The 27,218-nt window shown below is 44.6% G+C and overlaps 2 protein-coding genes across 2 annotated transcripts in view; both read left to right on the forward strand.

The window, feature by feature from the left end:
- Positions 1–27,218, forward strand: part of LOC117770083 (double-strand-break repair protein rad21 homolog A-like) — a 951,093-nt gene that overhangs the window by 847,067 nt on the left and 76,808 nt on the right. The gene's annotated exons all lie outside the window — the stretch shown is intronic.
- Positions 1–27,218, forward strand: part of ext1b (exostosin glycosyltransferase 1b) — a 106,626-nt gene that overhangs the window by 62,525 nt on the left and 16,883 nt on the right. The window contains exons 2-6 of the mRNA XM_034599125.1: positions 15,447–15,540; positions 18,938–19,045; positions 20,391–20,510; positions 24,163–24,295; positions 26,177–26,295. Coding sequence (XP_034455016.1) covers positions 15,447–15,540; positions 18,938–19,045; positions 20,391–20,510; positions 24,163–24,295; positions 26,177–26,295 — 574 coding nt within the window. The remainder of the gene's footprint in view (positions 1–15,446; positions 15,541–18,937; positions 19,046–20,390; positions 20,511–24,162; positions 24,296–26,176; positions 26,296–27,218) is intronic.

A 27,218-nucleotide genomic window follows, 5' to 3' on the forward strand; every position in this document is an offset into this window, starting at 1 on the left:
TAAGATTTGTCCTGTTCCCAGATTGTATTCAGATACGATTAATCCCACATTCCATTTGTTCCTGGCATTAAAACTGTCTCTGCGGTATCGGGGGGGGGGGGGTTGCTCTTTCCCTCGCGAGACACTTGTGAATGCCACGTGTAAACTGAGACAGGAGGCAAGAGACAACGGGTTTTTTTCTTTTTACCTTTCCTTCTCTCTTCGATCTTTGAGGTTTTTTTGGACACAGCAGCGCCTATTCATTGCTGTCAAAGTTTTCTCATCTATTTTTTGGGGGGGGGGGGTTGCTGTTCACCTCTGTTGTCCTCATCACATCCCTGGGAAACAGATAGACACGTAAATATATATATAAAGGCGTTCACAGAAGAAAATACACTGACAAAGTCTGATCTTGGGAAAGATCCTCGTGGAGAAAGGCGGATAGAAGGACGAAGAGAGATGAGTGAGGAATGTGAAGGAATGTCCCGCGTACTCCGGTATTCAATCATCCTTAGATTTCGAATGTTAAGACAATTCCTCTCATCTATACGCTATGAATACTGCTTGTCTTAAAATGGCAATTTTTTTTTTTTCTCTGGGTTTGAAAAGCTGTGAAAAAAATCAGATTTATGTCAGATTGATTTGTGGTAGTGTTCAAATATCTTTTTCAACATGTTGCAACAGGTTCACGCTGCAAAGCCTTTATCACCTTGATCAGTGGCTTGATTACTGTGAGTTTTCACTGTTGACGTGCAGATCTGTGCCACTGACAGCACTGACCTTTGAGAAGAAGTTGTTGTGATACATGTCAGTCAGTTCAGTTTTATGCTGCACTGTTATAAACTGAAATTAAAAGATTCCTCGACTGGTTTAGGGACAGAAACTCTTTCAGCTGCAGCTTCGGAAATGTTTTTCTCAGCCTTTAATGATAATAAGATGAATATATTCAGAATTTGGGATTGTTAGTCGGATGATTTGAAGATGTTGGGCCCTGAAAAAAACCAAGCATATAATTGAAAGTAAGAATAGTCGATGACAACAACTTGCAGCCTTTCTTGAGTCCTTAAAACTCATTCAAGTCTCTCGTGATGACTAATTAAGTTTCAGAACAATAGAAAATACACATCTGAGAACTTCCAAGGCCAGATACTGCTCTGCAATTTGAATATTCAGTAGTTGGACCTATTAAAAGAACATGAGATTTGGTTTTCACAATGTAAAAGGCACCATTATCGCAGCCTCAGAAGGAAACTGCTGGGTCATTTCAATAAATCAGAGACTTGTGACTTTGCAGTCAGTGATGAGACAGAAATGGGTTTTGCAAGTTGAGACACGATTGAGAAGGATCTTGTTTCTCCACTAAGAACTGTGAATTTCTACATAATTTTGGACCATTGCTGATACGATAAGAAACACAGTGAGCTCAGACATTAGCAAGTAACAGCGAAGCCAGTTTGCTGAAGTAATCCTTCACGCCTTTTAGAGTTATCACCCTCTCTCACTCTCTCTCCTCTGTCAGAATCATGACCGTCTTTTTTTCGCTCGTCCTCCGTTTCAGCTGTCAGTCTTGGCTGTTTGACAGATTTTCATCCCCGGTTCGTTTCTCCAGTAAAGAAACCAAACTTGTTTTCACTCGTCATGACTTTATTTCCTCTGTGGCAGAGAAAAAGCAAAAGAAAAATGCTGCATCAGCCTTCAGAAGCTCCTGCAGGTGGAACTGAGCAAACCGAACTCTTATTGGGGCTGAAAAGACTCATTAAAGACGGACTGGAAAACACTCACAAGTCTGGCAACATTACAAACAACCAATAATGCAACGCTTCTCTCAGACGAAAACAAAAGCTGAAGTATAAAACACTTGTCTTGTCCTCCAATATAAGAACATCCTATACTCAGGGCCCTGGTGGCACGTTGGTTCAGTGGTTGGCACATGGTTTGAATCCCTGGGTTTGCATGTTCTCCCTTTGTCTACGTGGGATTCCTCAGGGTTCTGTGGGTTCCTCAGTCCAAACACAGGCAGATCAGGGTTAGATCAGCTGGAAACTTTGTCCATATGTGTGAATGTGAGTATGGATGGTTGCGATATGTTGGCAACTTGTCCAGGGTATGGATGGATGGAGAGAGTAGATACAATACATATACATACAATACAATATCGTCAGCATAGCTTCACACCTGGGACCAAGTCTAACAATGGCTGAATATCAAGTGATTATTTAATTTCTTCATTAAAAGCAGTGAATGTCCTAAGCGTCCCACGTTTGCCTTTGATAGAAAACCTGTTGCTTTCTTGAACTCGCTGTGGTTGTGTTTGCGGAGCCATGACAACAGACATGTCACAGCTATGACAGTACACACTTATGTGTGGTTATGAGATGGCCCGAGGACAACAGCCACCTCGCGTGCAGTGTTCTCTGTGCTGTTCTCTGTGCTGTTCTTGTGCGAGGATCTAAGTGAAGCCTCTCTGAGCAGAGAAGTGACACTTATGTGATTTCTAAAAAAAATGACCTTCTTACATCCTCTTTTTTTTGGGGGGGGGGGGGGGGGGGGTTGTCCTCCTCCAACTTCAAAAAGCACAAAGCCTATACATGCAAAAAGGTACAACACTTTATCAGATCCAGGGAATCTACCCTGTGACACGGCAGCGCATGTTGCTAGGACACGATTTATTGACTCAAACTTCTCAACACTTACATGTACACACACGTGTCGTCTGCATATTGTCAAAGTGACAGCTGAACACACACAGAGACGACTCAGACAGCTTCTCTCCCTCTTATCTGTGACATCTACAGCGTTCGGTTCACTCGCTGCCAAAGCTGCGAGTCAAACCACTCACCACAGAACTCGTGTCTAATAACTCACCTCTTTTCATTTCCTCTCCTCTCTTTTCTTCTTTCTCCTCATTTCTTTCTTTCGTTTTTCGTTTTGTAACGCCCACGCCTGCTTTTAATCTTCCCAGACTTTTTAATGGTTTCAGGTCCAGTCATCTCACAGATGGCAATTGTCTGTGTTAAACTGAGGCATGCGAGTGAGTGGATGAGAGAGTTTTCAGAGAGGATTTTAAGTAGCACCTTCAACCACTTTTATATTTTTTATAAAAGGTTTTCCACCAAATCCATAAATTGGCTTTTGGCCCAGTTCCATCTCCTGCTCTATTCCCCTGTATGCTTCTATAATGTAGGCTGCAAATATTACTCTTGCTGCAGATATTATTCTTTTGCCAAATGTGTCAGGCAGAAGGGATTTAGTGTTGGGTTTCAGCGTAGATGAGCCGTTTTCTCTCTCTTTCTCCCTCTTTTTGTTCTTGGAAATGGTGCCCAACAGCTCCGATAGTTTTTCTTTGTGCGTCGGAGAGATGAGCCCATTTCTCTCCCGTTGCACGAGGCTTATTAGTTTTCACTGTCAGCCCCCTTCTCCTGCGCTGCTAGTTCCTCTCTGTTGGAGCAGGGCCTCTGCTCTCGACCGCAGCTCATGATTGTCTGTGCAAAACTATAAAGTGATTCCTCAGACTTATCGCATTATGTGCTGTCCTGAAATAAGCATTATCTCCCACAGTGGGTCTTTATTCGAGTTGCCGTGCAATTTTGACCAGCGGAGCCGTTCCTCGACCGGGGAGGCCGAGTTGTTTATGAGCTTATAACCGTGATTAATTTTCTTAAACGTAAGGGCTTTGCTGTGAATGCTAAGTGGCTGTGGTTGATGGCTCCAGATCAGTTTGTTGGAAAAGAGCCCTCAGTGTATACGTGCCTCTCAATCTCGTGTTTCTGTGCGACGACCTTGTGGCCACAACACGCCACGCTCCACGCCGCCCGGTGTTCTCTGCAGCTTTTGCTGCTCCAGATGAATTGAACACAGAGGGACGTCTCTTTTTCCTGCGTTTTCTTTTTTTGTTTTGCTCTCGTCGCGCCTTTTGTTGCTCGTTTGTTTTCTTTGCAGCCTCATTTGTTCGTCTCATCACAGCTTGTACGTTCAGATTTTCCTGCTGAATCTCTGCTTTCCCACCCCCCCTCCCCTCCTCCTCTGCTCCACTCGTCTCCCACGTTGTTCAAGCCAAAGTTCCCACAAGCCCCAGGGCCACAGCTGTAGCTTGGCCGTGTCTACCCCTGACCTCCCCGTGTAGCACCGCAGAACAGCTGTTCCCTGTACACACACACACACACAGACACACAACCACACACACCAGCCAAGTGCAGTGCTCCGGGGGAGGCCTGCAGTCAGGGCAGTAGGTCTGCACTTTGGGTTCATCATCAGCGTTTCCATACACACAAACACACACACACACATGGACATATGTGGTCTGACATGAACATGAGCTCTCTCCACTTTGCACAGAAACAGAGCGATGTTCTCCGTCTTGCATGTTCATGATAGCACGGAGGTGTTTCCACACACACACACACGTACTGACATAACCCCGGTTCGGCATGCACAGCTCCTGCAGACAGCACACACCCTCACGCAGACAGCACAACTCCACCAGTCTGCCGATGTCTAAGACACCAGGACCCTCACAGAAAGGCTTAGTCCTCCCTTTTGTCTGTCAGGGTGGGGACCGGCCTGACCTCCGACCCCTGTGCCGTGACCCCACCCAGCTTTGGAGCCTAAGTTCGGTCATATGAGAGCAGGGTAGGCCCTGAGAAGGTGTGTCGTATGACTGACACGCAGCGGTTGTAGCCGAAGGGGCTTTTAGTTGTGACTTAATCCTTTTACACCCTAACTAGCAGGTATATGCAGGTTTCTTTTGAATGTGGATAAACCCGTGAAAAAGGCGACTCCTTTCCCATCGCCACAGTTGATTTAATCAACAGACTTTACAATAAATGGAAAACTGCTAAGAATTGAAGGGCTGAGCTGAATGTTACACCATCGGTCATGATATTGTTAATTTCAGACAGTTTCTTATGGCTGCTTTGTGTTCGGTTCAGCTAATTTTGGGGAAATGTGAAAAAGCAATACCCACCAGTATTGAAAATAATTCAAACAAGACCCAGCACTGAGGTTTAATATTAGGCCTCACGTGCACAAACCGAGTTGCCAATAATGGAATTCTTTCACTGCTCCCCACTATACTTATTTGCTGTAGCACAATATTGCACTATGCACTTGCACCGACTCCTCAGTCATGCAGACACTCAAATGTTGCAGGTCAGGGGTCCAGGCCGACAACAGCTACATGGAAACTCACCTGTAGAGAAGCTCACACTCACACACACACACACATATACACAGACACACACACACACACACACACACACAGAGATACACAGCGTAGCCTCTGCTGGCTGGGAGTGTTGGCTGAATGTGAATGCAGACCTCCAGCTGACATCTATCCATGATTAATGAGAGAGTCCGGGTGAAGTTTGGCTCCTTAATGAATACAGTTTGAGAAGTTGAAAAGCCTATCAATATTTGACATGTCTCTTGAATATGTTTGCATAATTGATGCAGGAATCCAAATTGAATCATAATTGCATCATTGTGAGCGTTTCGTCCTCTTTCTCTCATTATTCCTCTTGTCCTTTTGTGTCCCGCTCCCCGAGATATTTTCTCTCAGGACCAGATATTCTCCCCCCTCCCCCCCGTCACCGTCATTTTCTCACACACACACACACGCACACACACGCACACAGATGGGTGCCGACAGACAATCAATGTGATCTCGGGGTTTGACTGACACATGGCACTGATGAACCCACTAGGTAGCATATCGCTTTGCTTGCCTCTCTGCTTGTGATTGACATCTGTACCTCCACCGCCACACCTCTCTCACACAAACACACGTACACACGTACACACACACAGACACACACACACCCTGGGAGCACGAACTGTCACAGACATCCTGCTGCTCTCCAGTGTTGTGCGATGCTGACACACTCTGTTTTTGATGCTGGTGTCAAACTCACTCTCACGTGATTGTGTGTGTGTGACAGAGAAAAATAAAATCCTCTAGATATCACCTTTATCTATTCAAGGACGAAGATGATAACTGAAATACAGATACTTTTCATTGTATATCATTAAAAAAACAAAGCCAAACCCACACTGTTTTATTACACTATTGTAGTCGAGACAGTAGAAAATCCATCGCCTGCACATAAACATGTATTTTTATGTTTCTGAGGCTTGAGGAAAGAATGAGCGCTTCTTTTTTTTGCCAGCGTGCGGCCAAGTCGGGTGGTTTCACTTTGTCTCACGTTGGCGTAAAAAACATCTTTTGTATGAACAGAACAAAAATGTCACTTTTACCCCCCATCAAATGGAGAATCGTGTGAAACATAAATTCTTTGATACTCGATTCTGGAGCTGAAACAATTTGTGCGACTATTTATCTCTCAATTATTTAAGTCATTCTTCTTCTTATTCTCATTTTACAGTGACTCGATTATGAGGATTCTATGCTTTTTGTGTCATGTGATAATAAATTTAATATCTAAAAGTTTCGGGGCTTTGGTTGGACAAGTTGTATGATGATGTCACCTTTGGCGTAAAAACTTGTGATTTTTAAACTTTTTTACATATTTTGTGATAAATTATGAAACAGCAGATTAATCGTAGATGCAGAATAAAATGTAGAAATACAAATGTAGAAATCCAAGAAAACTTCATGGGGCTTTCAACCGCATCTCACTGTCTTCGTCAGTAAACAGAAGTAGATCAGTTGCCATGGCGATGGTTTGATTGTTAATAAGTGGCGAAATCTGGACACACGATAACTGGTCAGTGTGTATGCAGATGTGACCACCAGTCATCATACTGTATATGAACTGTTAGTGATCACACACACAAGCTTCTGTACTCAGGGTGAGTCGGGAATGTTTTAACATTACGATAAGAGAAGTCTCGAACACACTGGAATGTGTGTTTTAAAAAAGCACTGTGTCTTTAAAAATCACACTAAAATGGTCACGTCTGCACATTCCTGCTACTAAAAAATGTTACATCACCATTTCCTCTTGTAAGTGTCCTCTGTGGACACGCACACACACTCACACAGACGCACACATTCTTTTTAAGCTAAGTCTAAGTTTACATCATCGCCTCTGGGATCAGCTAATGTGACCCCAGCAGCCCTGACGCCAAAACTCCACAATGCTCGACCGTGTGTTTGAAAATAATCCTGCTTCTTCAAATTCCTGCGAAGGCGACATTTCAAAGGGTCTTGATCTTGACTGATGACAGTGCATCTCTGCGTCCGACGCCGTGCGCCCACCCGTCCCTTCACTGAGATGGGTGTGGCCCAGCTCTGGGTCACATCTGAGCGTCATTGTGCTGCAGGGACTCAGGTGGCTCCAGGAAAAGGGGTTTATATTTTGATTTAGAGGAGTCTTCAGAGTGAATGCATCAGAATGAGTTTGCAGACAAGAAATTAGACGCGATTAGGTTTCTCCTCAGCTATTGGACCAGAGCCGGGCCGGTGTGTGTCGGCAGATGGGACCCAGATAATGGTTGGAGGTGCTTGAAAAATAAGGGTGTGTGGTAAAAGGATGTTGAGGTGGTTGCAGGATTGTGTGTGTGTGTGTTTGTGTGTGTGTGGTATTTAGAGATTTAAGATTTTAGAAAATGATTTGTCATGCAAGAGCCTGCAGCGGCCTTAATGTGGATGGAACCAATTTCAGCTTTACTCTCTCTCTCTCTCTCTCTGCGTGTGTGTGTGTGTGTGTGTGTGTGTGTGTGTGTGTGTGTGTGTGTGTGTGTGTGTGTGTGTGTGTGTGTGTGTGTGTGTGTGTGTGTGTGTGTGTGTGTGTGTGTGTGTCAGATGAAAAGACATCTCAGTGAGGGGTAACTCCAGCCCTCCTCTGCGCTCCTCGTTTCAGTGGCTCTGATGACAAAATGTGTCAGTGTTTAAAAAGAGGCCGCCTCGGTGCATGTGCTGACATGTCTAAATCTGAGACCGCCTCGCACATGTGGATACACACACACACACACCAACATGCGCACAACACACGTACGGACACACAAACTAATGTGCACGGCGAGGCTTCCCGAGGGCCATCTGGAAGTCCAGAGCGAGGCACAGCTGGTCCCCAGTGAACATCCACTGAGTCTGGAGCCCCTCATCTGCAAGATCACACAGAGAGCCGCCAATCACTCACTTGTGCCTGTTTGTGTTTGTGCACGATTGTCGGTTGTAGAGAAGCAGTCATGTAGCAGCCCAACAAAATAAATTCCAGAATTATTCCCGGATACGTGTGCGGAATACGTGTCGTCTAGTTTGAAATCGACCTCACTTCCGTCCTCTGGAGGGTTGAGTGTGTGTCTGTGTGTGTGTTTGTGTGTGTGTGTGTGCAGTTGGGGACTCTGACTACTGCGCAGACACTAAATGTAACTGAAAAATTGCCTCCATCTGTTGGCAGTGGAAAAAATCCAAGAGGACAAATTGAAAAGATTGCAAGGATAAAGCCGTCATAGTGAATTAGTATCGCGGCAGGAAGACTTCTTGTTATCGGAGTATTTGTAAAATATTCAGGCTTACATGTGCGAGGGTGGGTGGGTGGGGGGTGGGGGGGTAGCAGGGATTGTAGCTGGAGGGAAAGAGCGATGCTGCTGACTTGAACCGATTCCAAAGTTTTGTGCGAGCGTGCCGAATGTGAGCCTGCATGTGTATGAGCCCTATCTCCTCCAACATTTCTCTCTCTCTCTTTTTTTAAAGTCTTATGTGGTTCACACCCACCACCTGCAGCTGTATTAGCTGCCCGGCGCTCATTTGAATGGTAATATGGATCCAGTGCAGCAATGCAAACTAGTGTGACATCTTGGAAATTCCTGACGCCGAGTTACTTTAGAATTCAAGCTCGCAACGTCGAGTTTCTGGGACTTTCCAGGCAAATGAAATCTGGTTAATTCACTGGCGGCTTGACGAGCCTTGATATGCGGCCGCAGTGACGGCTGCAGCTCCCCAGCTTAGTGAGGGCCTACAAACATTTTCTCAATGTAACAGGTTTAGTTTTGGATTTAATGTTTGTAAAAAGTGTTGATATTTGACTGTAGTAAGTCTGCATTCACGCAGAGTGAGAGCGAAATAGAGCTAGAGAGGGAGAAAGAAAAAGGAGTAAAAGAGATATTAGCACGGACCGATCAGTCAGCGATTCCCCTCAAGAAATTGTACCTGACGGCGCAGAAAGACCTGTCACATTAAGCCCCTCTTCAGATCTTACACGCAGATAAAGAAGTTGAAATCCAGTCAAGATGGACGTCCGAGTGCGACAGAACCTCTCAGGTGCGTCTCTGGTGAACGCTTCATTTTCTCACCCAGAGCCTTGTACTCATCGGTTCACTGGCACCAACACGCACGTTCTTCCTCGTGCAGCTGATGCAGACCGGTGCTCGGGTGTGTTTGTTTTGTGTGTCGGCCACACCTGCGTTAACAGCTGGCCCCTTGTAATGCAGTCTCATCCGGCTAATAATGTTACGGGGTTTATTACAATCTGGATGCGTTTGCTTTATTAATTTATTGTTTGATGCTTTGAGGCGGCTCTGGTGTGATGCTTTGTTTGAATCTAATGGGTAATTTCCCAGCGGTGGATTTTGTCATTTTCTTTTGTTGCTGACCACATTACTGATAAAAGGCTTATATCTGAACTGATGATTCTCTGGTGTGAGGGGGTTTACAGGCTTAACTTTAATGTCGCCAACTGAATTGGAGTCTCCATGGTTTCAAATCAAAAATTACAAACATGTCTGATATTTTTACTGTTTCAAATCGGGGGAGACTTGTGTGGTAGGAAAAGAACAGCGTTCACAAACCTGAAATAGCCGATGTGAGCTTTAGTGAATGTTTTATATATTTATTCAGTCAGATAAAGGTCAGAAAACTCACATCAGAAAACAAAAGATGGATTTTGTGTCTAGAGAATTTTTTTTAAAAAAGCTTTTAAAACAAATTAGAAAAGCAATTTAAGGGATACATGTAAATTTTCACGTGTCCTCTTGAGGCACTGTTATCAGAGGTAGTACGTCAGCTACACAGTCGTGTTAACATGCACTGAATCAGTGAGCTCTGTAACTGGTGATTTTTTCTGCTGCCACATAATCCTACATCTCTTAAATGTGGGCCAGTCTGAGCAGCCACCACCAGGTCAGTACTGTTTTATTTGTCATGCTCCGCAGTGACGTACACGGGACTGTCACTGTGCAGGAGAATCTTCACCGTCCTGTAAGTGGGTGTAATCAGGCTGTGGACAGACCTCAGGGTCGTCACGGGTTTGACCACAGAGAGCCTGTTTGTTTGTCCGCGCAGACCTCTGGGTCGTTCCGTGCTAATTGGAACTAGCATAAGCTGGCTAATGAGAGCTAATTAGGCTAATGAATTAGTTTCAGAGTGCACAGCAGACGTTATAGCCGAGGAGGAGGAGGAGAGAGATGGAAGAAAATGGACAGGCGCACATCTGGATGCACACATACAGATGCTGACGCCTATTTTTCTACTTAGCTGCAGGGTAAACAAGTGGAGAGGGCGAGAGCGCGCACACACACACACACACACACACACACACACACACACACACACACACACACTCCAGTCACACACTACTGATTCTCCTCTCAAGCTCATATTTGTCACTACACGCATGTGCGCACACATTATCATCCTCAAACACACACTCAGAACCATATGTGAAAGCAGCTCCCGACACACACACACACACACACACACACACACACACTCTGTCTCAGTTAGTCAGGAGCCAAAGATGCCCTCTTTTTGCCCACTTAGCCCGCACATCTGTCGTAGTCTCTTGGGAACACGCACAACAATATGCTTCAACTTAGACACTCGTGTTTATAGAGAGTACGAGGCTCCTGTTTAATTACTGCTGGAATCTGTACTTGCTGTTTTTGGGACGTATTTACCAGACAAATAACCACATCTGTGGTTTGACATTCGTAATTAGAAATAACTTTTTACATTCTTTGATGCACCGTCACTAATGCTGGAAGTTCAACCTTGTTCTTGTGTGCAGAACATAGACTGGAAATAATGACGGGCGATGGCGTCTCCACTTCTTCCCACTATTCAAAAATTAAGCTAGTGGGGGAGTCGGGGTTCATGACCTATACTGCATCCATCTTGATATGCAATCTATGGTGAAACAAATTATAGTTTTCTTTTATTATAAATTTATATTTTGATTGGCCAAAAGTTTTTACTAGATGTTTCTTTTTCTGTTATGCAACGACATCAATACACACACACACACACCCTGCAAAAATACAGTAGAAATAAAAACTCTTCCCTGGATGGATTTTCCAGACACACACACACACACACATACACATACACATACACACACACACACACACACACTCACACACTCAGGGACACTTCTGAAGAGAGAGGTCGGGGAGGCTAATGTAACAACCGTCTCATAAGAACACACTCGGGCCAGTTGTGGTTTTGTGTTTTCATCATCTTCGGGCTCCGGGTTCAGGGGACGTTCAGGGAACCAGTTTTCAGAAACCTCCACAGAGTTGGTGAACGAACAACTGAACAAAATCTGCTACTACTTTCTGAATTTAATAAGAATGTAAAGCCCCAATTTTTCATTGCTGCTATGCCAAAAACGTCCTGTTTGAGCCTAGCAACAGTAACTAAGGAGTAAGGCCTCGGCATAAAGGTCAATTGAATACTGCAGTTTTTCATTCTATCACTACTGATTATTATCTTACTTCGCCCACCACCGCTCACGAGGGAGCAGCTCGGGTGGCTGAGGCCAGAGACGGCGTCTGATTCGACCCGAGTTTCTTTCAGCCACCGCCAGCGTTACAGCCACACAGTGTGTTTATTACAGAGGAAACACACACTCTCTCAATCCCTCTCCCCTTTCACCCCCTTACCCCCCGTCGGTGCGGATGAAGCACCAATCCCGTGTAATTAAGTTGCCGCAAATGAAGGCACTTAATGACAGGTTGTCACGGCAACGGGGTAGGATGTTGCCATCGGGGCTGGTGGAGGAGTCTCTCTCTAAACTGCTCCACAGTTGTTGGACGTGCTGACGCGTGCACTCGAACGCACGCGGCACATTCATACGCATACAAAACAAAACGCCGGGTCATTTCCACCGGGCTTTATTATGTGAAGACTTGTTTTCTGTCGTCTTTATTTCTTATGCATGCTGACTTTGTTTCCTCCTGTTTAGGGTGCGTCCTTCCAGCAGGCTACCACTTTAACCTTAATCAACACAGCTCGCTCCGGTGTCACACACACACACACACGTCGCTAAAAAATATATATAAGCAGACGTAATAACGCCCCGCAGGCTCAGAGCGCGATGGTGGCGTTTCCTCAGCCAGCTCAAGGTCACATGGACCAAAAGAAAACAGAGCGAGAGCTGTTGTTAGACAAGGAAAACAGAGAAGAAGAGGAGGAAGAGAAGAAGACGACAGCAGAAGCGAGCTGTGGCCTCTGAACCGCAGACTTCAAACTAGCAGCAGGCTCAAAGGAAGGAAGAGGAGTGAAGAAAGGAAGAGAGAGGCAAGAAGAAAGGAAGTGAAAGTGGGTTTACATGGCAGGGGACGTCCTCGTCGGGGGGGGGCTTCTCCTGCGACCCCCTCGTCTCAAACAAACCTCGAAACCACCAACACCAGCTGCGGGAGGGAATATTGTGTCTGCGAGGCAAGATCTAGGGTTGCTTAGGTTTGCGTCTGCTGCTCTTTCAGGAGAAACCAGCAAAGGAGCCTCCTGTAAACCTGCAAGATGCTGGAGACACTTAAACGTTTTACATTATTGATTGTTTGGTTAAAAAGAAACACGCAGCAACATGAGATAGAAGATGGAAGCAGTTAGATGAGACATGTGCAGGGCTTCTGTGAGTTTAATCCACACATTGATATTCAGTGCCATCAGATGCTGTTGCGCACTTGCACACACACACACACACACACACACACACACACACACACACACACACACACACACACACATACAAACATGCACAATCAGGCACCGACCGTGCAGACAGCTGGTGTGGAAATATGGGCTAAGATAGCTTCTTCGTCTCCATCGACAGGTGATGGAACGTCAATGTGAGGGCGTGCAGCTGTCGCTTGTTTGCGTTGCATGTGTGTCAGCGGGTCTGTCGATCTGTGTGTCTGTGTGTGTGCGTGTGTGGCCGTGCACGTGAAAACTGCATTATGTGCTGCACAGAGTGTTGTGCATGTAGATGTGAATGAGGGTGGGATTTTATCACAGCCTGTCACGTCCCTGCACTTCATTAGAGCTCGGCTAAAGGAGAGACAAGGCAGCATCTCGCCGGCAACATCAGCAGTCACCTGTGTGTGTGTGTGTGTGTGTGTGTGTGTGTGTGTGCGTGTGCGTGCGTGCGTGCGTGCGTGGCTTCCAGCTTCACCCTGTCAGCTCAGTCCATATTCACAGGCACACAGAAGGCAGCATCAGCAATCACTGTCACACTTCTGTACAAGCTACAGTACACTCACAGCATCATCAGTAGGTGTGTGAGTGTGCGCCTTGTGTAACCTTCACCTTGTATAGACTATGGCTAAATGAAAAATGATTTTCTGCCTCACCAGTCTCTTAACCCCCAACCTGTTCAACCCTCAGGGCTCATTATTTCTATTTTATTCTTTAACCAAATAAATAAACAAAGTAAAGTTGCAATTATTGTTGAATGAATGTATATTGATGTGTATTGATTTTTAAAGAAACACCTCAACTCTTCACAGAGGAGGTTATGTTTTCACCCCCCGTGTGTGTGTGTGTTTGTTTGTTAGTTAGCAGGATTATGCAAAAACTACCGAACTGATTTCCATGAAATCTTTGGAGGGTTGGGGCATGACCCAAGATTCCAATAAAAACAATTTGGTGCAGATCCAAATAACAATATGTTAAACATTTGTTGTGGATCCAGATAATGATCCACATGCATCTGATCGCAACACATATGGTGATAAAGTGACCAATCAGCCATGGTGGAGGTTTGTGATCTCTGAGTTCTCTTCTAGTTCTTCTTTCGTGTTGTTTTTTACAATCTATTAGAGACTCCGGTGCAAAATTAATTCTTCTTCTCTGCTTTCTGCCAATTTTCACCTTTGTCGGTCTCTCAAAGCACATTCTCTGAGCCATCATTGTTTTAAGCAGCTGTTGTTTACTTTGTAATGTTGTGATCGGTGTCTTCGTGCAGCGGGAAACAACTTTGCACGGTGAAAAGAATCATTTCTACCTTTTGCATTAACGGACTGTTTCATTAAAATAGGTAAGAAAAAGAAAAACGAGGAGAGAAAGTAATTAGACGTCAGACAGCAGCCTGGTTCTGTTGTGTTGACTGACATGTTGACTCTTTCTGTTTGGTGATACTTATTAGCTCGGTGTTTACATGGGAACGGCCGAGAGGAATAACACACACGGGATGTTCTCTTGATGTTCACATCTAGAGAAAGAGAGCACGAAGAAATGGAAATGGAAGAAGAGAGGAGAGAAAAGAAAGAGAACGAAAGAGTGAGACTGGGGGTTAAAAATGACGTAATGTGGATTCAGTGAAGGAGAAAGTAAATGTCTGTATCATACAAGAAACATCCTAATTTCTAAACATGTATCTCACACGGACGCGCACACACATCACCATCACTGTACTTGAGCACACAAACTGTCAAAACATGGGAAAGCAGCATGCGTGCAAAAAAGAACACAATGATACACAGAAACACACTCTCTGTCACACACACACACACAGACACACACACAGACACACACACACAGAGGCAGCGGTGTGGTGGGAGCAGGTGTCGCTCTCAGCTCATTACCCCTGGCAGGGTTGATCACTCTGTTTGGAGAGCAATAAGACACACCTCGCTGGTGAGATAGAGGGATGAGGGGGCACAGCATCCTCCTCCTGCTTTAGGAGATAGAGGGATGGAGAAGGAGAGGAGGCGATGTGCAGTGTGTGAGATGGGAGGAAGGAGAGAGGAAGGGGAGACAGAGAGGAGAGGTGACGGGATGGAGTATCGTGCAGGGAACGAGGGAGGAAAGACAAAAAACTAAATTATAAAATGGATCTTATTTTCTTAGATTAACTGCAGGCAAACAAAATAAGAGCATTCACTCAGTTTTTAAATAACTCAGTTTAGCCAAATTGATTAGGAATTATTAAATTAAGTCAAATAATTGAACCTTTAGTTGTAAGTAAGTATAATATAATATAATAGTAATAATACTGAGGCTCTTTCACTCCTTTATCTTTCGATAAATGGGATATAACGTTTATTTGGGTTTTTGTCATTAAAAGTGTGTGAATGAATGTGAAAGTATGAATTTTTTCCATATTGTGAAAGTGACAATCACAAACTCCACATGCTGTGTTTGTTCAACCGTGATACACAACCACCAACATCACAGCAATTAGCAGTGATGCGTGAACTGCGTGTCCTCTGATTACACACGTTGTGTCAGCGCGCGGCTCTTGTTCGTGTCCTTGAGCTCATGGTGTGTGTCTGTTGTGTCTCTGCAGGTACGACTACAAGGAAATGCTCCACAACTCCACCTTCTGTTTGGTGCCCCGTGGCAGACGACTGGGCTCCTTTCGCTTCCTCGAGGCGCTGCAGGTAAACAAGACGCACACACACACAATATAAGAAAACAACGCACAACGGTATAAATTCATGCCAACCAGTGGAATATAACGAGGAAGAAATTGAGCCACTTCCAACACTCAACCTCCCACATTTGTTTTAATAGTGCTGTATACCTCTGTCATTAAAGGATCCCTGAATCATAAGCACCTTTATGGAGTCATTAATACAAACAAACAAGACCGGCACTGGGAGGATTAGCTGCTGCTCTTTGCTTCCAAACTCTGTTTTATAGAAACACTGGAAGGTTTCGGAGGCTGCGGGAAAAATGTAAATCTGTCAGAAAACTCTTTTTATCTGTTCATTTGTTGTTTAACAACTGTTTTGATCATGAACAATTATCATTCTCTCATTTCTGTGTCGCTAAGCCCAAAGCAACACTTTGGAATTCACCATTAAAGAGTGAGAATAAAGTGTAAAGTCCTCCGTCCCATTTGAAATCAGTTTGTTTTAATGTCACTAAATTGAATTTCCACTGATGACCAGCAGCTAATCACCTTCTACAGTGCTGAACACTTTGAGTCCAAATTGGGGTTTTGTGGCTTATTAGCTGTCTTGTAACTTCCATTTTGTATTTGACCCTCCCTCCACTAAAGACGAATTGTTTGCAGAAGGAGTCAATAAACTGTGTGAATCCTAAAGTGCTGCAGCACACTAGAGGGTAATTGGGACCATTTTAGACCCGATTCCAACAATCGCGGGGGCGTTCCCGACTGGAGGTCACTCGCTGCCGATTATCTGCCCAAATGATCCTGAAGCTTGGGGCGGGGGGGGGGGGTTTACAAAATCTAGATTCTGGACATTTTCCAGACTTCATGTCTCTCAACGACCCTAAGTGTAATTTCCATTTTCTGGATCTGCATCTACCTCCACTTTACTCACACTTCTCATCTACGTATTCTCATTTACTCACTCCTTTGTCTGCACTGCTCACTTCTGCATCAGCTGCTGCACTGTCCTTTACTTCTCCTCACCACACACTGCTGCCGTCCACAGAGGGCACTCACACAACTTCGCTTATCTCACTATCAGCTGCCACACACACACACACACACACACACACACACATTGCCGCACTTCACTCAGGAGGGAAATGTGCCCCCTCGTCTCCTCTCTCCACTCGTCTGACTCACCCCATCCATCGACTCACACCATCTAGAGGAAGACGGAGGGCGAGTATTTACAGGCTTTGGCGTTTGCATGAGAAAGCAATTCCTAATAGAGGTCAGGCCTGTGTGTTAAGTAAGTGTGTGTGTGTGTGTGTGTGTGTGTGTGTGTGTGTGTGTGTGTGGCAGCTGATAGTGAGAGTGTGTGTGTGCAGCAGAGCCCAAGGGCCACTTCTGGTTTAGCTGACACCTTTATGACCTGGGAGTGACAGGGCCGTCATTACATCAAACTCCCACCACAAACACACACACACACGCTCACTTACACACACACACACACCAGCCGTTTTCTCTCCCTCTCCTCTCATCCCTCCATCTCTCTGCCACTCCTCTGCCAAAGGTCACATTCAGCTCCACGGCCTCTCCCCTCTTTTCATTTGTCATTCCATCTTCCATCCACTTTCTTCTTCTTCTTCTTCTTCTGTTTTTTCATCTCTTCTAATTCCCCCGCTCTCATCTCTTTATCATTTCTCCTGCACCGAGTAATTAAATCTCCTGCACCTGAGGTCACATTTTATATTAATGTGTCAACAGGTGCACAAAGTGACATCTAGTGCTCACATCACATTTGGTCTGAAAACAAATCTTTGGTTTCCAGGCTCGTGAATGATTCAGGATCAATTTTATGAATCAAACAGAATCAGAAAACCGTTTAAAAATCTTTTTTTTTGTGCTTCGTTCACAAATGTTAAAGCAGAGTGAGTAAATGTGTTCTGGTTTAAATAAATCCACACATCTGCAGCTGACGACCAACTTTTCACTCCAGAGCGTTCGACTCTGATCTGCTCTCCAACAAATGGCTGCTAATTTTCTGCATATTTATATCTGTCATCATCATCACACCGAACATATGCCGCCCGCCTGCTTATCAAGATTATATGTTCAAACTTATTTCTGTTTTTTATCTGATTGCTCAGCTGCTGTGCGAGCCTCATGTTTGATGTTAAATTTGTATCAGGCATTTGCGCTTTAGTTTATATTTGAGCTTATATTTGTGGACTGTTCCATGGGATGAATTCTCTACTTAATTAAAGCTTTGACTATTTAATATTTTTATATCGATCATATTAACATGTGTAATGTGAAAGTTGGCCCACTCTACTTTTCCTGTCAGATCTATTCATCATTCTTTGTCTTTTAGCTCCTTGTTTTGGTTTTAAAACCCACAACTTTTCGTTAGTTACGGTCCATAGACAGCTCCAAAATCTCCCCCTGGTGGCTTGCTGTAGTATAGGTCATGAACCCCACCTCCTCCATGTATGTGGATGGGACATGGATGTTGCTATAGAGATAGTATAAAAATGGGGTGAAATACTACTACTACTAATATGACTCATCACCTTGATACCTCTGCTCTACTCCAGCATCCCTTTTAAAATCAGAGGTGAAAGATGGTGGCATCCTTTTCAGGGGATATTTTTGGTTTTATTTCCGTACAATGAGAGGAAGTGGAGACGCTCAGCACCGCACCACAGACACACACAGTTGGCGACTAGCCAGCAGACCTGGCGGAACACTTAGCCTCTAAAGGGCCCTTACGTTTGTAGCCAAAATGAAACTCAAATGACAACAAGCATTTGACTAGAAAATAATGTCTGCAAACACAAGATATAAACTTAACAAGGGAATAAATGTGTAAGTGTTGTTTACAAAATTTATACTGCTGCCCTCTAGTGCCCAAAAACATCAATTAATACACCTTTAAATATCTAATCCAATTCTGACAATTCAATTAATAGTAGGAAATTTCTGTCATTTAGAATTGGTATATAAATTTGTTATAGTTAAGTGTGGTTACATTTGATTGTTTTTGAAGCAGCTGCTTTTTTCTCTCAGTTGTTCAAATTGAGCCCTCGATGAGATTCCTGCTGTGAAACCTCATGTAGCTTGTAGATGATTAAGTTGTCGACTTACAGACATGAGATTAAAAAACATCAATAATCGCACTGCGGACTGGTTTTCTGTATCATGTCTCCATGTTGCGCCAAAGACGCTTGAAATAAAACATTATATTTCCACCTAACGGGGGAATTGAGTGTAAGAACAGTCATGAGGGGAGCCACGTGTGTCAGCTGTGACAAAGCGAATCGATACGTAGCAGCACAGGCTCGATTTGGCTGGAGCTGTGATGTTGTTTGTAAAGGATCATGTCCAAACTTCACTCTGTGTGTGTGTCTGTGTGTGTGTGTTTGTGTGTTTTCCAGGCTGCGTGTGTGCCCGTGATGCTGAGTAACGGCTGGGAGCTGCCTTTCTCCGAGATCATCGACTGGAACACAGCAGCGGTCATCGGCGACGAGCGGCTCCTGCTGCAGGTAACAGCCCGAAGACGCTGAACCACATCACCTGAGAACCACAGCAGACAAACAGCAGCGGCACCACAGCTGGGAATCGAACCTGTTTTCCTCTGGCTGCTGACACATTAAACACACTGCAGTGGTTGTCTGTTTGAAAACGTCACTCAAAATCCTCACATTGTTTCACGAGAGGGCAAATAAACCGAGTGGATTTGGCTGAAATTGCTCCAACTTCATGGGGGGGAAAGTAATTATATGCCCATTAAATCTTAATTTGGATGAAGTGTGTAATAATATTGTTTGACATTGAGTTTTATGATGTTTTATAATGAGCAGCTCGATGTGTGCAGCCTCAAACGTGGCCGAGAAATCCTGTGTCTATTTGTTTTACTACAACATTATGATTTATATACACTCACAGAGCACTTTATTAGGAACACCACACTAATAACATATAAAGAGTCAATGTTGGAAATGTTCCTTTGGGATTCTGCTCCACGTTGAGCGACCGCATCGTTTCTGCAGATTTGTTCATGCAGCCGATCTCCTGTTTCACCACGTGACAAAGGTTTTCCACTGGATTCAGATCCGGTGCCTACGTACAACTCTTTGATATAAAAAAAAATCTTTCACCAAGTGGCTGCTACAGCATTTAGGCTTTTCTACCTCAAATACTTTCTAAATTAATTTTGTCATTTGCTGAATTCCCTTAAATATAATCTCACCTTCCTCTGGAATTAAACTCACATAGTTTGATTGTCGTTTTCAAGGTCATGACGTAAATCTTCAGGGAACAACTCAAGCCGATATTAGGGAATAACGATATTGGCAGTGATTCCTTAGATGTCATAATCAAACCCTTATGACAAAGAAATTGAACTGAGCTTTGATTTCTGTTTAACTCTAAACTTTAAAGTTTGTAAAGAAAACACAAACAACTAAATAAATTGAACTTGAAGCTGATTCCGATGTGGCTCATATAAGTCATGATTTATAGGCAAACTTATAGCCAGGATGTTCAAAGACCTGAAAGAAAAGCAACTCTACTCGCAGTTTGTTTATGAAACCTCGAGACTTGACTCAGACTTTCCCTCCAGGACTCAGTCACTCTGTAGAATTGCATTGGGAACATTTGAGACTTGGATTTGACCCAAATCACCTAAAAATAGTTGTGGCCACTGCTCAAACAAACTGCAGTACAGTGTCTGCTTCAGCCGACAGTTCCCATCTGTTGATGGGAGTTTCCTGAGTGTATCCATGGGACCAATTTGAAACTTCCTGCCACCACATTTAAGTTCCCAGATCAATCATTTAAAAACCAGCTTCCGTATTTACTGCTGACTGACTGTTTGTCGTTTCACAGATTCCGACCACGGTGCGCTCCATCCACCAGGATAAGATCCTGTCCCTCAGACAGCAGACTCAGTTCCTGTGGGAGGCCTACTTCTCCTCTGTGGAGAAGATAGTGCTGACCACGCTGGAGGTGAGGAGTCAAGACACACACACACACACACACACACATGCAAACACCCGCCCTTCTGTCCTCTCTGCCTCCCTCTCTCCTCCATCATCAATCTTTATCTCAGAGCTGCAGTGTCGCAGCAGATTCTGCAATCTTTGCTCTATTCTCAGGCATCACTTTGGTCTCTCGGTGTGAATGTGTCGTTTATAGAAGAAAACTGAAACTTCTCACAAGCTGCTTCTCTGTTTTATTCGAAGTGGATTAAAAAAAGGGTGTAACACTCAAATTGTGACCCTGGAAACTCCACATTTCACAATATATTAGCTCATATGATGGAGTGTTGTTGATGCAAAGGGGCCAAGATGTTCCAATAACTGAATCCTCAGAGACCATTAGGATTTCTTGTTAAAGTTAAGTTAAACAAGTTAAATTAAACACAATGACCACGAGATGCAAAGTGATAAAAGAGAGACACAGAGCAACGGGAAGCAGATGAAGAACAACCACAAAATACTGGATTTTGTGTATCTTTCAAACTGGAGTCCTATATATGAGAGGGGGGGGCGAAGAAGTAGTTCTGAAGACTAAAAAATGAGAGGAGAGAGAAAAGCAATGCTGAGGCTTATTGGGGTCATGCATTAAGATGAAGATTAAAACAGTAAATTAAGACAATTCTGCCAAAAGTTATGTTGTTTTGAGAAGTTTTAAAAGTTTGGATTCATTCTTATTTTTCCCACCTGATGAAATCCATCCAGCTTTACTTGTTGAAACTCTTCACTGCCGCAGTTCAACATCCACGGAGGCTCGCTGGTTGATTCTCAGAGTAGCTGGAGCCTCCCTCCCTCCCTCCTTCCTCCGACCTCTTATTGTCATGTGCATCCACCCCGTTAACAATAACCCCCCCCTTAGGGAATTTGTGACTGGAAAAACAATTCATCCGTCCGATCCCCATCCCTCATTATTCAGTTTAAACAAGTGGTTTATAGATGCAGGGATAAAACCTGGGTGCACCGCTGGTGTCTCGCCGTGGTTACAAATGTCTTCTCTCTTATCCCATCACGCATTTAATTTCCTCTCCGACCGCAGCGCTAAAGCCTCGGAGCAAGGCTCTCCTCAATGCTACCGTCTTATTTACTCCATAACCTCCCAAATCATACATCAAAATTTGACTTTTACACACACACACACACACACACACACAGACACACCCAAGAGCTGCTACGCTCTCAAACACACAGCGCACGTATTCGGTCGAGGCTTCGGTGTCTAGAGTCTGTCTGATTTTTGCCCAGCTCTACATCTCTGGTCTGTTTATCTACCCCTGTCTCTCAAACACACACACACACACACACACACACACGTTGAATCAGATACACATCCCCATATGTCAATGTGTGTCAGCCCAGATCCGCATGGCACCACCCAGCCATAACCCTGCTGACATGTCACTCCGCACTAAAGAGCAAGGTGACATGGCGAAAGTCTGTACCGTGTGTGTGTGTGTGTGTGTGTGTGTGTGTGTGCGTGTGCGCGCGCGCTAAACACTTAATCCTGACTGACTGTCCTGTATAAAAGAGCGAGGGGAAGAATGTTGGGAGAAAAAGGGTGAAGAGGAGAAGGGGTGACATATGTAAATGGTGTTGCCGTGGCAGCCCCCGAGATAACGAGCGACATGGTTTATTCATCCTGTCGAGCCGGTACCCCCCCACATCCTCCTCACAGATCTTTAATGATAAACACACTCACACACACACACACACACACACACACATACTCCGATATCTTGACAGATAGAATCTCCTCACACACACTCACAAACACACTCGCGTTTTAATGACTTTCCAGATCCACTCCAAACTGCGTGTGTGTGTCTAAGTGTGTGTGCGTGTCCTTATGTGAGACGGCACTCGTGATGGAAACACAACTCCAACCTATCATGCGGTGTTTCCCTGTCAGGAGTCAGACACATTTCGACCAATCACAAGGTCAATATAGCCGGATGTGCGGCGCTGGTACAACTATTAAACTCACCTATTAAAGGCGAGCTCACAGTGTGCTCGCGGTGAAGCAGGATTTATCTATCATGCTCTAATTGGTTGATTGTGGCTGTTCTGAGGCGAGATTGAGTCGTCCATCATGTCCCGACTGAGGGCCGCCGACGGGGGGGGGGGGGGGGGGGGGGGAGCTGCAGCCGCGCGAGCAGAATTGCCCCTCATAAGGTGTAAAGGACTCTGGGTTTTTAAGGTGGCGGGCGCTGTTTTTATAGAGAAAGCCAACGGATTTTCCAGTTAATCTGTTTGTCCGAGGCAAATGGTTATCAACTCCCCCTCGGGGACGAAGCTCGGGAAAGTAAAAACAAAGCCACACTTGGCTGTTGTTGTTTTTTTTCTCCCCTTCCTCATGTCCCTGCCACCAAATGATGAATTTACACGTGGCTTTATCAGCGTTATTACATAAACTCCCCTCCGGCTGTTATTATTAACTTTTCACAATTCACTCAGCTATTAGCTGCGCACCCATCGCTCACCTGACTCTCCTCACGTCTCTTTATATCTCCGTCCTTTGAGTTACAGAGCCAAGTCCGGCCGTCACCTCCCGACTCTACAGCCGCCATAAAACACCACCGCCAACCTGTGTCTGTTTTACTGAAGCAATTTAGCATGGCTCAAGGGCACGGCAGCAATATCTCTTTCTCTGCCCCTCTGAGCTGCGTCCAGGGGAAAATAGTGTCCGTTCTCACGTCTCCTGACCGTTTGACTGACTTCTCAATTTGGGCAAAGAGAGAATCGGGGGCCGGACTGACTGACTGGTACAGCTGATGACTTTTTGTTCTTGTCGGTGTAGCTGAACTATGAAGATGCCTTTACCTTACTTGCTTCAGACTTTTAAATCCTCACTTTGCCTGTTCTGCAGAGGAATAGAGAGTAACAGTGACCACCCACTTTTAGAATGGCTCCGGTTCCAGGAGTAAATTTCCCATTGACGTTTCAGAAAATCCTCATAAAAAGACTTTTAAGTCTGGAACCAGGCCGACCAGCTCCGAGATGAATCATGGACATAAAATGTTTAATTCAGAGCAGAAAACTTTAAAACAAAGGTACAAGACTGTGTACACAATTATTCTAACAGCTGATGATTTGTGGGGTTGTAGTCAGCATTTCCTTGGTAATCACGGCCGTCGCTTCTACACCTGAGGATTGTGGGTAGTTTAACAGATCTTTTTGACTTTGTGGAATTTATGGAACGACATTACCAAGTCATTAACATAGGATATTTCAATAGAAATGGAGAAGTACTTGCTGTAGAGAAAAGTTCAAGTCAGATGAAGCGAGAGCTGTAATGTTTACATCTGTGTTTACAGCTTTTCTGCTTTTGTTGGTGTTGCATCTTTCCTAGTCACACTCCTGCCCTCTGTAGTTCACCTTCGTGCTGGTATTCATGTACGTCCTCAAAGGAGAAGCATAAACATGGCCCCATTCATAAAAGCATCTCTGCTTCACACTACCAGAGTTCATAAACTCCACAGGGAACCTTTAAATTGATAAATGGTCTGAAACTCTGCAGCACGTTAATGTGACATCCTGTCCTTGAAAGTGTGTATAAATCAAAGCAAAACCCTCTCACGGTCTCATTTGTTGTCTAATGTGTGTTCACTTTGTTTGGCTGCGTGCAGATCATCCAGGACCGGGTGCTGGAGCACGGCTCCAGGAGCAGCCTGATGTGGAACAGTCACCCTGGGGGACTGTTTGCCCTGCCGCAGTACTCTGGATACCTGGGAGACTTCCCTTTCTACTACGCCACACTGGGTCAGTAACACACACACACACACACACACACACACACACACACACACACTAACACACAGTACAAAGTGCGGTTACATAACAACAATCACATCCCTTCACACCAGTGAAGAAATGAACTGCTCCATAACGGTTGATCACAAAAGTTTCTCACCATCCATCACCCTGCGGCCAAATATTTTGTCACAGTGTTTTGTAGGGGAAGCCAGTTTGTGCAGATGTTAGTGCAGCTGTGATTGTGTGTTTGGACCTTGTCCGGGCAGCAGAATTATGGCCTTTACCCCCCGATCGACTGCTCTCCTCCAATGGCTGTATCTCGCCGCAAATTCAGTGGAGGAATGGGCCTTTGACGGATGTTTGTATTAGTCCTGCTGACACACCAATCCGTCCATCATTGGTTTTTGAGTCAGCACTGTTACTGCTGCTGCTGCAGCGCAGCCAATTCCTCCTGCTACGGTTCAGCAGCGCCGAGTTCTCCCCTGCCACATGTCTGTGACCCGGGAGCCTCTCCATCCCTCACTTCTTCACTCCATCATCATCCAGCGCTGCCAGGGCACCGCAAACATCCACACGCACGTTCCTGCGCACGCAGACGGGCACGGTACAAACCTATAAGCTCAGTTGATGGAGCACCCAGGTTGGAGCGCTGATATTTAAATGGATGGGCGCGGTGACAGGCGTGGATTACTGCGCCACGCCAGGTTTGTCAATGAGGAAGCAATTAAACACGGATGAGTTTCCAGGAGACAAGGCTGCAAGTGTCTGATGGGTTTACACACACACACACACACACACACACACACACACACACACTTCATGTATATTAACACTCGAAGACTCACGGCAGGAGCAGTGGTTGTTTCTGTTGCTTCAGTTAAATGAAAGTTTTATTGAGAAGCTGAAAGGAGCTGGATTTTTGGGACATTTGTGATGAAAAGAAAAGTTTAGAATAATAAAAGACTCATAACAGTGTAAACTCACTTTATTAGGTACACTTATAACTTTCTGAATAAAGTTGCAACTGAATTTGAGGAAACTTTAAATAAAAGTGCTCCAGCACATTTAATATACATGGAATAAAGATCTTGTGGGTGCAGGAAAAAATAAGGAACATTTTCAAGTACATGCAAAATCTAGATTCAGCTGCAGGCTCCAGGTTTTGTTCATTGTCTGATTATGAGCTTGTTACAAATGTATTTATATCTCAGGTGTTTAAAAAACTCTGCAGACTCTTTACTTTTTCATTACAAATCACCAGCTCCAACTTTTCCAACTACTCCTCCTCACAGAGGTTGCTCAGTGGCGTAAAGGAGACTCGTCTAATGCGATCTCCTCGGCGCCACGCTTTGTTGCTTTGGGTTAGATTAGATTTAAATTAGGAAAAGTTGAACGTCCTCTATGATCCGTCTTGCTCAATATCTTATTTCCTGCTCATTTTCAGCCTCAATTAGTCTTTTCTCACATCAAGTCAGACCGAATTTAAAGTCACATCAGCAGTTAGTCGTCTGCTCGCCGGGCTGCAGATCCAGCTGAGGAGTTTACAAAATGAAATATATCCAGTGATCAAGAGATTTGACATTTTCAAAAAACGTTGTTGAATATTTTAAGACCGGCTTGAAACACCTACATCCCTGACATTTAAATCATCTATATTTTTGAACGGCTGACAGACTCATTGCGAGAAACATCTCTCACTGAAAATAGATGTGAGGAGTTTGGAATCAGCGCCTGCAGTTCTCGTCTGGCTTTATTCTGTTCAAAGAGCCTGATGCTTAAACGGGCGGCTGACAGTCGGCTCGCCGTGTTCCAGCCGCCGTCGCTTCCTGGATGTGTTTAAAAAGAAATGCTTTAATAATGATTGTTGTGTCTGTCGTTGTGTTTCAGGCATTAAACCGTACCCCAAGTTCACAGCGGTCATCCACGCCGTCTCCCCACTGGTGTCCCAGTCCCAGCCCATACTCAAGCTCCTGGCATCTGTGGCCAAGTCCCAGTATTGTGCACAGGTAAAGCGCATGTGTGTGTGTATTTATGTGTGTGTTTTGTTTTGAATACCCCGGTGGGGACCCATGGGATTACATGTCACTGTGGGGACAGATATTGAGGTATTAGAGTGTAAACTAATAGAGCCCGATCCAAGCCACATGTTTTCCCCAATTACAGACATGTTTAATATAAAAAATCAAGTATATAGCTTCTCAAATTCTTTGTTGGGTATTGAAACTTGCTTTTAGGGTTAGAAAAAGGTTTTGGTTACAGTCTTACCTCTTTAACCCTAAAAACATGTGGGTATTCCTGCCATATAGAAGCAATTGACTCCCTTCTCATCGCCAGAACAGGAGTTTACCCTTTACGTTCATGATCGACATCCTGAACGCCCTGATAACCGAGGTGCTCTCTCACACCGCTGTCTCATCAGCTTAGCGTGTTCACCCGGGTGTCATGTTCCCAACTCTGCTGATCGGAGCCAATTAAAACCCTTTTCATTCGACCTGGGAGTGAGAGCTGATGTTATCTGTTCAGAATGCAGACAGAAGCCAGGTGTGAGCGGGAGTTAATGGGTTTATTTTTTTGACCAGTTGAAAACCAGCTCTAGAAATCACTAGTTGTGATGGTTAAGAATCTTCACAGTCCTCCACTGATCTCCGCCTTGTTTTCCAAACCTGCAGCACATTATTCTGCTCATACGGCTGTTTTATGATCACATTTTCAAACCAGAGTAACAATAAAGCTCATCTTCCATCCTGTGTGTGTGTGTGTGTGTGTGTGTGTGTGTGTGTGTGTGTGTGTGTGTGTGTGTGTGTGTGTGTGTGTGTGTGTGTGTGTGTGTGTGTGTGTGTGGGATTGAATTAGAGCGACATTTTGCCGCGGTGCTACATCTGTCCCTTCAGGACAGCTGGAGATGCTGTGTATTGATTCCCCAGCTTGC

Source organism: Hippoglossus hippoglossus, chromosome 11 (assembly GCF_009819705.1).
Source record: "Hippoglossus hippoglossus isolate fHipHip1 chromosome 11, fHipHip1.pri, whole genome shotgun sequence".
Lineage (NCBI taxonomy): Eukaryota > Metazoa > Chordata > Actinopteri > Pleuronectiformes > Pleuronectidae > Hippoglossus > Hippoglossus hippoglossus.